This window comes from Myotis nattereri (assembly GCF_964212035.1).
Source record: "Myotis nattereri genome assembly, chromosome: 3".
Taxonomy (NCBI): Eukaryota; Metazoa; Chordata; class Mammalia; order Chiroptera; family Vespertilionidae; genus Myotis; species Myotis nattereri.
Genome location: NC_138077.1, coordinates 52,592,057 through 52,606,236, shown reverse-complemented (window position 1 = coordinate 52,606,236; position 14,180 = coordinate 52,592,057). Strand labels below are relative to the sequence as shown.

General features: G+C 37.8%; 1 protein-coding gene across 5 annotated transcripts in view; it reads left to right on the top strand.

Moving 5' to 3' along the window:
- The window catches only part of ACAP2 (ArfGAP with coiled-coil, ankyrin repeat and PH domains 2), a 143,490-nt gene that overhangs the window by 54,027 nt on the left and 75,283 nt on the right, over window positions 1-14,180 (top strand). For all 5 annotated transcript variants that reach the window (XM_081085330.1, XM_081085329.1, XM_081085331.1 and 2 more), the window contains 2 exons: window positions 11,113-11,232; window positions 12,025-12,078. In XM_081085330.1, coding sequence (XP_080941456.1) covers window positions 11,113-11,232; window positions 12,025-12,078 — 174 coding nt within the window. The remainder of the gene's footprint in view (window positions 1-11,112; window positions 11,233-12,024; window positions 12,079-14,180) is intronic.

Below are 14,180 nucleotides of genomic sequence, written 5' to 3'. Positions count from 1 at the left end.
GCATCGGCTTGCGGACTGAAAGGTCCCAGGTTCGATTCCGGTCAAGGGCATGTACCTGGGTTGCGGGCACATCCCCAGTAGGAGATGTGCAGGAGGCAGCTGATCGATGTTTCTCTCTCATCGATGTTTCTAACTCTCTATCTCTCTCCCTTCCTCTCTGTAAAAAATCAATAAAATATATTTAAAAAAAATTAATATTAAGTGGTCATATTCTCTGTAAAGGTAAATGTACATTGATTACTATCTTCTATATTAATTATTGATAATCTTGTGTGTTTTTTCGCTTCTACTCAAGAGACATTGTCTGCTATACAATACGCAGAAATATGAGAATGACTAGAACATGGCTTCTGATCTTTTTGTTTTTTTAATAAATTTTTATTGATTTCAGAGAGGAAGGGAGAGGGAGAGAAAAATAGAAACATCAGTGATGAGAGAGAATGATTGATTGGCTGCCTCCTGCATGCCCCCCAACTGAGCATCGAGCCTGCAACCAGGGTATTTGCCCTGACCTGGAATGGAACTGTGACCTCCTGGTTCATAGGTCAATGCTCAACCACTGAGCTACCGGTTGGGTGTTTCTGATCTTACATAACCATTATTCAGTGAAAAATTTCTGGAAATAAATTAGATGTATATATTTTAATTACCTTTTTTGAAAATAGTTTCCTATTTATATAATTACTAGAGGCTGGGTGCATGAATTTGTCCACGGTTGGAGTCCCTAGACCTGGCCAGCGATCAGGGCCAATGAGAGCTGGGCAGATCGGGGAGGGGTGGGGGAGGGACCGTGGGCCAAACTGGGCTTGACAGCCGGGGGGAGGACAGGGTGTGGGAGGTTGGTTGCAGGCCCCGAGGAGGGAGCCAGTCCACAGGCCCCCCTAGGAAAGGGGCTGCATCCACTGCCACCCACCCCAGGTTCCCCCACCCCCACCCCCACCCCCCGGGGCCCAAAGAGGAGGCGACTGTCGCCGGGTTGGGTGCAGAAGGAACGGCCACCACTACCAGCCAGCCGTGGGAAGTTGGCTGTGGGAACGCACTGACCACCAGGGGGCAGCTCCTGTGTTGAGCGTCTGCCCCCTGGTGGTCAGTGTGCATCATAGTGACTGGTTGACCGGTCATTCTGGCCGTTCGGTCGTAATGGTTGCTTAGGCTTTTATATATAGACTAGAAGCCCGACACACGAAATTTCTGCAAGAGTAGCCCTTCCTTCCCCCGGCAGCTGGCACCAGCTTCCCTCTGGCACCTGGGACCTGGGCTTCCCTCTGGCCGCCGGCAGGCACCAGTGACCTGGGCTTCCCTTGCAGCCCCAGCTTCATCTGGAAGGTCATCCGGAAGGACATCCAGAAGGTCGTCCAGTCTAATTATAATAGCATATTACACTTTTATTATTATAGATATGGTAAATGGTATTGCTATGTAAAGCAGTGCTTCTAAAACCTTACTGTGCTTAGATTCTTATCACCTGGGGATCTTATGTGAAAATACAGATTCTGATTTAGTAAGTCTGGAGTATCTGAGATTCTTTGTTTCTAACCTAATTCCAGGTAATACCTATGCTGTTGTTCCAGGACTGCACTTTGAGTAACAAGGATATAAAAATTAGTCTGATGATTTTTTCAAGTGTTTTGAAATCTTGAAATATACATACATAGGTATATAATGTAAGTACTATAGAAACTATATAAAACAGTATTAGTTATATATGTAAAACATACAAATTTTAGAAGCACTTTGTTATACAGCATGTTTTTGGATTTTTATAATAGTCCTATGAGGTAGGTAGGACAAGTGGTATTATTCCCATTTTAGAGATGATAATACCAAAGCCCATATGGCAAAGGGGACTTGCTTCATATCACAGTTAGAAGAGGCAGAATCAAGATTAGAACCCATATGTTTTTATTCTTAGTTCAGTGCTCTTGTGCTCCACTGTATTTCTGGATCCATGTTGGGGGAGCACATATCACTTGGAAATTTTCTGAGGAACACTAACAAGCTTCCAGGCAAGTGTTTTTAAGAATTAATGTTACAATTTTTAATAAGAATATTATTTTTAAAACTTTACTTTTTACTTAAAAATAAATGTCTGGGATTATTATTGTTATACTAGAGGCCTGGTACATGAAATTTCGTGCATTGGGCAGGTCCCTCAGCCTGGCCTGTGCCCTCTCGAAGTGGGACCCCTTGCTCCTTACTGCCTGCCTGCAGTGGAAGCGGGAGAGGTTCTTGCCACCGCAGCTGCACTCGCCAGACATGAGCCCGGCTTCTGGCCGAGCGGCGCTCCCCCTGTGGGAGCACACTGACCACCAGGGGGAAGCTCCTGCATTGAGCATCTGTCCCCTGGTGGTCAGTACATGTCATAGTGACCAGTCGTTTCGCCGGTCGGTTGATTTGCATATTAGGGTTTTATTATATAGGATAATTCCTGAGGTATTATATTTGTTTTTAAGCACTCTTTAAAACAGTTCTTAAACCTTTAAGGTAGGCAACAGAAGATACTATTTTGATTTTCTGGTAGATTTATGAGCGAATATATAAAAGGCAAGGCTTTTTTAAAGAATCACAGAGTAGTATAATAGGGCATCTATTCTCTTTGGGTAGGACTGCATGTAAACCACATGAAATTTTTTTGCGGGGGTGAGGAGAGCCTTACAATTTAAAGTATCTAAACAGTCCACTGACAGAATTCTTAATGACTTTGCTTTTATGAGTAGGTTTTTTTCTTTTATATCATTTAGTTGGAGTTGGAAGACTGGTAGAATTCTAAAACCAAAAGATTCGAATCCAAAACTAGTTATTACAGTATTGACATTTTACTCTCAAAGGGCCACTTAAAGGCACCGTGGGAACTCTGACTTTTATGAAAAGTTCATCTTCTATCCAAAAAGAAGGTCCATAGTTATTTTTATATTTTTCTAATTTAAGGTCTTAATTCCTTATAAATAAATGTACTCTCCAAAATTCTTAAGCTATTATCTATCATTTTCACTTTAGAATTATGAGGAGTTAGCATAGAGCAGAGAGCCTGAGAGGTGTTAGAATGGCTGTTATTGAAGGTGGTGGCATTGAAGGACTAGTGGAGGGGAGAGGTTGCCCAAGACTAGGTTAGTGATTTCATAACTTTGTGCAGGGCAAGTTTCACCTTTAATATTGTAAGTCATGCCAGCAACAGGTTAAACGAGCTTGATGACTTAGCTTATGTTTATTTTGCTTATAATGTATGCCACTCTTCCTCATGAGTATTGCTTCAATGAGGGGCATTGCTTTACTGGGTCCAATTACTTGTCCGTTGTGGCAGGCATTTGGGCATTGACATCATAGAGCAGTGATGGCGAACCTATGACACGCGTGTCAGAGGTGACACGCGAACTCATTTTTTTGGTTGATTTTTCTTTGTTAAATGGCATTCAAATATATAAAATAAATATCAAAAATATAAGTCTTTGTTTTACTATGGTTGCAAATATCAAAAAATTTCTATATGTGACACGGCACCAGAGTTATGTTAGGGTTTTTCAAAATGCTGACACGCTGAGCTCAAAAGGTTCACCATCACTGTCATAGAGCATCATAGTTGCCATCTAGGCAATTTCTGTATCTGCTGCATTTTCTCACTGGAATACTTGCTCCCTGTTTGTTAAATAGATACCCTTTAAATCACAGTTCAGTTGCCTGGCTGGTATGGTTCAGTAGTTGAGCATCAACCAATACACCAAGAGGTGGTTGATTTGCTTGGGTTGCAGGCTTGATCCCCATTGGGGGTCTGCAGGACATAGCCAGTTGATGTTTCTCTCTCTTCTTCTCCCTTCCTCTCTCTCGCTGTGATTTTTTTTTTAAATCACAGCTCAATTACTACCCAACTTAGGTTCTTTTTCTAGTATTGCATTGCTACTTGCACAAAATTCCATTTAAATTATTATAATATTGTAATTTTTTTTATTAGCAGTTACGAAACAAAGCCTTGAACAAGGCTGCCTACATTTGAATCTGGTTGTACCACTTACTAAGCTGTGTAGTCTTGGGCAAGTTCCTCAGCCTTCCTATGCTTCAGTTTCTTCATCTCCAAAATAGGGAAAATAAGAGTTTCTATCTGTCTTATAAGGTTACTAGAGGCCCGATGCACGAAATTTGTGCAAGGGGCTTGGCTCTTGCAGCCGCGGTAGCTGCCTCGGCCCTCACAGCTCCGGCTCCATCTAGAAGGTCATTTGGCTGTCCAGTCTAATTAGCATGTTATGCTTTTATTATTATAGATTATGAGAATAAGATATGTTAAGTGCTTAGCACAGTTCTTGGCACATAGTAATGTTAATGATAATGGTGTTCAACAGATTATTAGCTCCTTGAAAACAGGCTGTCTTTAGGGAAAAATAACCCTCTTATTTCTTGTTCACTTAGGGTACCAAGTTCTAAGTTTTACTTATCTCCGACCTTCACAGCAATGTTGCAGAGTTGTTATTACACTGAATTTGCACATAAAAAAGTGAGAGTTAGAGAGGATCTTACGTACTCAGGGGTAGTCAGCAAATAAGTTATTTGTATTTCCATTATCTGGCAAGTGCCCATGACATAGTTTTCACTTTATTAAAAAAACACACACAGTTTAATGAATTGGAACTATTAGCTTGATAATTTTGACTAATTTGACATTTACTTTTAGGTAAAATTCTTCCCTCTTCCTAGGCTTATATTATTCAGTTCTACCTCAGTCATAGCTGTCATCTAATATGGATCTTGACAACTGGCCAAGTATCTTATCACCAAGTTAGTCTTTCTTCTGAGTAGCAGCAGTGTATATATGGTTCAGCTATATGACAATTTCATTTTCTCTCCAACTCCTGTAATAGTGACCTCTATTCTAATATTGATACCTATTTTCAGGGCCATGTTCTATGCCTCACCAATCAAAATTCTAATCTCTTGAGATTTGGAATGCTGATATCTTACTTTCTAACTTGAATCTCCTGTTCTTCCAGTTATAATCTTTACTCATATTGCTTCTGTTCTTCAAGCTCATCTAGACTCCTGGTCTTTTAATCTATCTACTTCTGGTATTTCAGAGTTCTTTTAAATTCACTTTCCTTTCAGTGCACCCTTTTTTTGGTAATTATTTTCTTGAGATAAAATTCACTTAACATAAAATACACCATTTTAAAATGCACAATTTAGTAGTTTTTAGTATATTCACAGTGTTGTGCAATCATAATTCTAGAACTATCTAATTCTAGAACATTTTCTTCACCCCAAAAGGAAATTCTGTACCTTTAGCAGTCACTCCTAACCTCTCCCAACATCCTCTGGCAACCACTATTCTACTTTCTGTCTCTGGATGTCCCTATTCTGGACATTTCATGTAAACAGAATCATATAATATTTGGCCCTTTGTGACTGACTTCTTTCATGTAGCATAATGTTTTTAACGTTTGTCAGTTCATGTTGCAGTGTGTTCCAACATTTCTTTTTTATGGCTGAATAAAATGCCATTGTATGAATATACCACATTTTGTTTGTCCATTTGTTGATAGTGATGTGTTGTTTCTACTTTTTTGGATGAATAATACTATTATGAAACCTTTCAGGCTACTCTTAATTTTATTACAATATTATTTCTCTTCTGGAGACCTTCACTTCCCTTCCATAGCAACTACTTTATAGAATTCTCACTTTATTAGTCCAACCATCTATACTCTTTATCCCATATCTGGGCTATAAAAATCCCTACAGGAGAAGCTATACAACTGTTTGGTGAAACCAATCAGCAGAGCTACATATTCCTGGAATTCTTGATGCAAATGATTTTTTACAAGATTCAATCAGGTTTATTTTATTACCTTTAGCAGCCCTTATACTTCTGTTTTCTCAAAGACTTACCACTTTGTTCTTTATTCTTAGTAATAACTAAGACTCTTCCTTTCTTTTGGTGGGAAAACCTTTATTTCCTGCCCCTGATCTAGAAATTTAACAGAACCTGTCATTATCTTTTGTTTTTCCTCCCATTCAAGTGGTAAAAGTATCCCTTTTCTTATGCAGTCCCAGACTCTAACTCCTCAGGACTTTGCTTTAGCCACCTTTCTCCTTTCCCTTCTCTACTACCTCTTTATTTTAAGTAGATAAAATAAATTTCTCTTGATTAAAAACAAAAGAAAACCTCACTTCTGACAAGGAAATGCAAATCTTTGTTGAGTTATTACCATGTGCCAGTAGCAGATTGGGCTAAGATCTTTAAGGGTGTTATCTTGATTCTTTTATAATAACCTTATTTGGTTTGGTACCATTGTTACCAAATCATACAGAAGATACTGAGGCTTGTTGAGGTCAGTCAGGATTACTTTGATGGTTAAGTATGGCAGCAGGATTTGAATCTAAGCTGCCTGAGTCCAGAGCAGCTATCTATAACAAGACTATGTATATGTATATATGTATATGTGTATATATATGTATATATATGTACAGTGGGGCCTTGACTTACGAGTGTCCCGACTAGCGAGTTTTTCGAGATACGAGCCGTCTCTTGGCCGATTTTTTGCTTTGAGTTGCGAGCTAAAATTCGGGTTACGAGCCAGCTTCAGATACCCCACCGCTAGTTGGCGCAGTGAATGTCACAGTGAACGCCACAACATCAGCCCAGCATCACGTGTCTCACTCATTCACAATTGATTTGACATACGAGTAATTTGAGTTACGAGCTCCATCACGGAACGAATGAAACTCGTAAGTCAAGGACCCACTGTATATGCATATATATATGTGTGTGTATACATGTATATGTATCTACACTAATAAAAGAGAAAGATGCAAATTGACTGTACCTTTGCAACGCCCACCAGCCAATCAGGAGTGAGTATGCAAATTAACCAAACAAAGATGACGTGTTACTTTACATACACAGGTGCCGAGTGGCCGCTCCGGGCCTCTGGGCAGTGTGGGAAGGCAGAAAGGTGGCTCTGGGCTGGAGCGAAGGCAGTGCCAGCAGCCAGGGGAAGGAAGGCCCATTCTTGCACAAATCTTCGTGCATCGGGCCTCTAGTGTGTGTGTGTGTGTATCAAATATTTGACATAAAACGTATAACATTATGTTAGTTTTGGGTGCAAAGCATAATGATTCAACATTTATTTACCTTACAGTGATTACCACAATAATTCTAGAAACCATCTGTTGCTCTATATTATTAAGACATTATTGACTCTATTCTATGCTATATATTACATCCCCTTGTCTTATTTCATAACTAGAAGTTTATACTTCTTAACCCCCTTCCTCTTTTTTGCCTAATTCCCCACCCCACTCCTCTTTGCTGTCAGTTTGTTCTCAGTATATATGAGTTTGTATTTTGTTTATTTATTTCATTTATTTTATTTTTTAGTAATTGTCTTACTCTTTCCGACTTATTTTACTTAATAAAATACTTTCTAGGTTTATCCATGTTGTCTCATATGGCAAGATTTCATTTTTGTATGGCTGAGTAATATTCCACTGTATGTATGTATCATATCTTCTTTATCCATTCATCTATTGGATGCTTCCATATCTTGGCTCTTGAAACAATGCTGTGATGAACATAGGGGTTCATGTATCTTTTACAATTACTTTTTGTTTTCTTCAGATAAATACCCGAAGTATTTATCTGAATCACTGGGTCATTCAGTAGTTCTATTTTTAAATTTTTGAGAAATCTCTAGACTGGTTTTCATAGTGGCTGTACTAATTTGCAATTCTACCAATAGTGCACAGGGTTTCCCTTTTCCCCTTATCTTCTCCATCACTTGTTATTTGTTGTCTTTAATAATAGTCATTCTGACAGATGCAAAGTCATATCTCATATGGTTTTGATTCACACTACATATTAATATGTCAGAAGCTCTCAAAAGTTTAGTAATAAACTGTTTAACTTTCTAAACTGAGTTTTCCAGGTTTATTTGATCACGGAATCCTTCCTGTGGAATATACTGTAGACTACATATTAGGAAACATTGATCTATTATATATCTTCTTTATATGCATTTCATAAATCACTGTAATATCACTACAGCCCTCCTACTCCTAGTCAATTTCTCTTAAAACTATTCTTGCCAAGGATGCTGGTGACTTTTTGTCACCAAATTCAATATCTATATGTATATCTATATGTATATCTATATCTCTATCTATTTAAATACATTTTTACTGATTTGGGAGAGGGAGAGATAGGAACATCAATGATGAGAGAGAATCATTGATTGGCTGCCTCCTGCACGGCCCCCACTGGGGATCGAGCCCACAACCCAGGCATGCGCCCTTGACCGGAATTGGACCCGGGACCCTTCAGTCCGAAAGCCGACACTCTATCCACTGAGCTAAACTGGCCAGGCCTCAATAGATATTTTTAGAGTCTTTCTAAAACGTGACTTTTATGGATTTTCAACTTACTCACCATCCGTCTTTTGATATTTTAGTCTTTCTTGACTTTGGTAAAATTATTCTCTTGTTTTTCCTCCTATGTTTCCCTCTTCTTCTTTAGTCTCCTTTATGGAGTCTTGACTCTACATGCTTTGCCCTCCACTTTTTGTCTAGGATATAGCACTGTAGCACTGACACTGTATTTGCTGATGACTCCTGTGCCTGTATCTATAACACACTCTTATATTTTGAGCTTCAAACATCTGTTTTCACTGGTATTTGATAGACTTCCCATTTGGCTTATTTCATAAGCTCATCTAGCTCAGCCCACTTCACAGGCCCAACACTGTTAACACAGAGTCTCTGCTGGCCAGTGTGAGATTGAGTTTTGTAGCAGATGTAGCCCTCAGCAAGCAGAGCTCAGGCTGAATTTCAGTCCCTACTTTTTCCCCTTCTTAGGACATAATCTGCATAACTGTATACCAGACTCGACTGTAATTTTTGAATTTGTTTCCCCTCTCCCTACCTTATTGCTTTCATTCAGTCTCTGTGATCAAATAAGTCTGGAATACTCAGTTTAAAATGTTAAACAGATTTCTTTATTACTAAGCTTTTAAGAGCTTTTGATATATTAATGTGTGGTGTGAATCCTAGAAAGGAGTTATAATATGCAGCATTTCTCAAAAACATTATCCTGAATTAAGATAATATCCTGGGGGAAAAAACAAATAATATCTTTATCTTTATTCTTTATATTTCCCTACCTTTAGTTTTTCCCCTTTTAGGTTATCCTTCTAAAATGGAACTCTGGGCAACACACCCAATTAATGCCATTAATTGTTTCCTATTTCCTTCATATAAAATGTGAACACCCTTAGCATTGCACATAGGCTTTTCCTGATCTGGCTCTTGTATACATTTTCATGCTGCTCTAAGGTACTTCTTGTTAGCCCTGTCCTCTTAAACTTCTGGGCTTTAGCTCATGCTCTTCATAAAGTAGTATCTTCCCATTACCCATATCTGATTGGCTTGTTCCTACTGGTTTTCAGGACTTCTGTCAAGTGTTACCTTTTCCAGGAATCCTTCCTAATCCCTTCAGTCCTAGTTAAATGTTCTTCCTTTGTTCCCTCATGCATGGTTTTGTCATGTGTAGCAGTTGTGTTTGTGCTGTATAAAATTTATCTAGTCTACTACTTAGAATGAGAGCTCCTGGGGACAGAGATGATATTTTCAATTTCTTTTCTTCAAGGCTGTAGTGCAACAATTTTAAATTAGACTCCTTTTGGTCTTTTCTGAAAATATTCTGGCTCTTTATCCTCCTTAGTACCCTTCCCTCCTTCATCTATGGTTCCACATTTATCTTCTCCCCCTCAGATTGATTGATTTTTTCTAAATATAGTTTTATTGATTTCAGAGAGGAAGGGAGAGGGAGAGAGAGATAGAAACATCAATGATGAGAAAGAATCACTGATCAGCTACCTCCTGCATGCCGCCCACTGGGGATCAAGCCCACAATCCGGGCATGTAACCTAGCCGGAATTGAACCTGGGACCCTTCAGTCCGAAGGCCGATGGGCTATCCATTGTGCCACACCAGCTAGGGCCACATTTATCTTTTTTATATTTATCATTCGCCCAAGATTTTGTTTGTTTAAAGAAAATGTTCTGTGTCTGAATGGAAGACATAAAGAGGCAAGGAATGGAAAAAGAGAGAGAGGGAGGGAGGGAAGAAGGAAAGAAAAAGAGAAGAAAGAATGGAAGGAGAAGAAGGAGAGGAAGGAAAGGAGAAGGGGAAGGGGAGGGCGGTGGGGAGGGGGAATGAGTAGGGGAAGGGAGGGGAAGGGAAGGGAAAGGAAGAAGGGAAAAGAAAAAGAAAAAGAAAAGTAGGTTCAGTCCTAAATCTTACACAATGACCAGAACAGTAGGCATTGGAGAAATATAATCAATTCAGACATCTGCTTAGACAGACTGATATTGAAATGACCAGCAGTACTAACCCACCATACCAGTTTGCTTCCCTTTCTTCCAACATACCACAGTTTTTATTTTTATTTTGAGTAACTTTTATCATACTGCTTGCTCTGCCTGAAGTTTCCTTTGCTTCCTCTGAAGAGGTGTCTTAATAAATTTTTTAAAAATTTACTTTATTTAACCTTTACAAACTCTTTTTTCCCTTTTTAAAATTCTTTATTGTTTAAAGTATTACATATGAATCCTTTTTCCCCCATTGGCCTCTCCCCACTTGTTCCCACCCACTCCCCCAGCACATGCCCTCACCACCCTCCTACTGACTGTGTCCATGGGTTATGTTTATATGCATGCATACAAGTCCTTTGGTTAATTTATGGGATTTAATTTGACTTGATAAAACGATTTTTAAAAAATATATATTTTATTGATTTTTTACAGAGAGGAAGGAAGAGGGATAGAGAGCCAGAAACATCGATGAGAGAGAAACATCGATCAGCTGCCTCCTGCACGCCCCCCACTGGGGGTGTGCCCGCAACCAAGGTACATGCCTTTGACCAAAATCGAACCCGGGACCCTTGAGTCCGCAGGCCAATGCTCTATCCACTGAGCCAAACTGATTCTGGCAATAAAACGATTTTTTTGTTGTTACAGATAATCTCTGGATCCTGAAAAGTCAACTTTTTGGTGTAATTCTCATATGAATTGCTTGTTTAACTACATAATTTGTAAAATTATTTTCAACCTGATGTAACTTTTTTTTTTTCAGCTTGTGAAGCTTTGTATTGTGATGATTGACACTGGAAAAGCCTTTTGTGCTGCAAATAAACAGTTTATGAATGGGATTCGAGACCTGGCACAATATTCTAGTAATGATGCTGTAGTTGAGGTTAGTATTTTAAAATTAGTTAAAATGACAAATGCAATAAGACATTAATCAATTATGCATCCATTTGCGTTATGAAGAGTTTTAATGGTCCTTAAAATTAGAAGTAGAAAAGCTGTCACCCATTGGTTCTGTCTTGTACAGTTCCGTTTTCTTGGATAGTTAGAAGTTAATGGTTGATTTGTATTGTGAATATAAGTTTACTTACTGCTCGGTGAGCTGAAGCATCTACAAGAAGGATTGAGCAGGAAGAGCAGGATTTTGCTTACTAGAAGCTGCTTATAGAGGAAAGCAGAACATTAACCTATGAATAGTGTCAACTGTATGTATAGGGGCTGCATAGGAAAGTTTTGGTCAGCTACCTATGCTAGGTTAGCCTAGACCTCTCATTATATTATGTGGTATTAATGACATTTCGTTCATGAAGAATAATAACAGGTGAAGAAATTGGTATAGTTTGATGATTATTTGATCCATAGATGCCTTCATGAGCGTAGTCTTGGTACACTCAATTTTACTTTTAGATTTATATATGCCATTCCTATTTGTTACCATAATACTATTGACAGGGCAGTACTAATTCTTTGACTGTTCTAGGGTTTTATGTTACTACACAGAGACTTGACCTGGGCAGAGCATGCCCATGAGATATTGAGATTTTCCTTAGAAATAAATGTTATTGTTAACAATGTAACTTGATCTTTTTGTCAGAAATGCTGAAGTAATGTTTTTTGTGGCCTGTTTTAGTGGATTTTAAATAACTCATTTTTTTTTCTTTTGGTTTCTTTGTCATAGACAAGTTTGACCAAGTTTTCTGACAGCCTTCAAGAAATGATAAATTTTCATACAGTAAGTGTCAGTAAGTAGGTATTAATATGACCATGTTATTTTAGTATGTTGTTTTAGTGGCAGTATTTTATGAAATAATTTAAGTTGTAATTCAGTGACTTTGAATTTGTCAACTTTTTAGTTGGGTATTAATCTAAAATGTGTGTGTGTGTGTGTGTGTGTGTGTGTGTGTGTGTGTGTGACAGAGAAAGAGAGAGAGGTAGAGAATACATTTTATTTCCTATTCTAAAGTACTGAACTTATATTAATGAGGTACACATTCATAAATTTTTTCTTTTAAGTTGTACCTTTGTAAATGTGTAAGCAATTATTTCAAGAATGAAGAAGTAATTTAGTTATTTCTTATTTCTTTCAAGATGCAAATATTACATCCCATTTGTTTGATTACTTGCCAGTATTAAAGACTGCTGTAGTATTTGATATATGTGTGTGTTTAATATTTGGTGCCAAGCTGCAGTGGCTCAGTGGTTGAGTGTTGACCTATGAGTGGAGACCACATTTTGATTCCTCATAGGGGCATATGCCCAGGTTGCAGGCTCAATTCCCAATTGTGCAGGAGGCAGCTGATCAATGATTCTCTCTCATCATAGATGTTTCTATCTCTCTCTCTCTCTCTCTCCCCCTTCCTCTCTGAATCAATAAAAATACATATTTTTTTAAAATTAAAAATAATATTTGAGGGCATTTTTTCCCCATGGACAGACAATAGTTCAGGGAATGCCTAGGGAGGGGGAGGTTGTGGGGTGAGAGAGGGTTAATGGGGGAGGGGGAGGGAAGGGACATCTGTAATACTTTCAACAATAAAGATAAATTTTAAAAAATTAAAAAATATTTGAGGGCATTTTTCCTTCAAGAATGAAGGATTATATATTACTTTTGGAATGTTAGAAAATTCCTTTTCAAATTTTTAAAAGTTTGCTGAAAATATGATAGCTTATAAGCTATGTACTTCTTAATTTTTAAGAAACATTAACATATGGTTATATAATTATTTAATTCAATGCTTAAATTTATCAGAAGCTATAACAAGAATATCAACACTAATATTCCTTATAAAATCTGCTAATTTTTGGTTCTTATTTAAGATTCAAAGTTTATAAGAATTTCTTCTTATTTATTACTATTTTTGGTAACATATTAAGCCTGAAGTTATCTGATAATGTTTATTTTAATTGTAGTTCACATTTTATCTGTACCAAAATTATCATGCACAAGAACCTACTTCAGTTCCTGTTTTCAATTCTTTTGGGTATATATCTAGGTGTAGAATTGTAGGTCATGTCGTAATTCGGTGTTTATCTTTTTGAGCTATCAAACTGTTTTCCACAGAGGTTGTACCATTTTACATTCCCACCAGCAATATATTCGTGTTTCAATTTTCTACATTCTTGTCAACACTTGTTATTTTCTATTTTTTTTTATTATAGCCATTCTAGTAGATGTGAAGTGGTATCTCTTTGTGGTTTTAATTTTCATTTCCCTAAAGACTATTGCAGTTGAGCAACTTTTCATGTGCTTATTAGCCATCTGTAATAATAAAAGTATAACATGCTAATTAGACCGGATGGCTGAACAGCGGAACAACCATCCAGACAACCTTCCGGGAGACATTCCGGACGAAGCTGGGGCTGCGAGGGCCACGCCCCTTGCACGAATTTCATGCATTGGGCCTCTAGTTTGTATATGTTCTTCCATCACTGTTGCCCATTGATGTCCTTTGCCCATTAAAATTTTTGAAAAACTGAGTTCTTTATATATTCTGGATGTTAACCCTTAGTCAGATATGTAAAATTTATGTATTATGACATGTAAAATTTTTCTCCCATCTGCAGGTTGTCATTTTACTCTCTTGATAATGCCCTTTGATGCAAAAAAGTTTTAATTTTAATGATGTTCAGTTAACTTTTTTTACTGTTGCTCCTGCTTTTGGGGTCATATCCAAGAATCCATTGCTAAATCCCAGATCATGATTTATTCCTTTGTTTTCTTCTAACAGTTTTATTGTTTTAGCTCTAATATTTTGCACCAATTTATTTTTAATGATTTCTTACTAGTTCTCTTTTTGCTTTCCAGTGAGCTTGGATGCCAGTGCATGGTATATT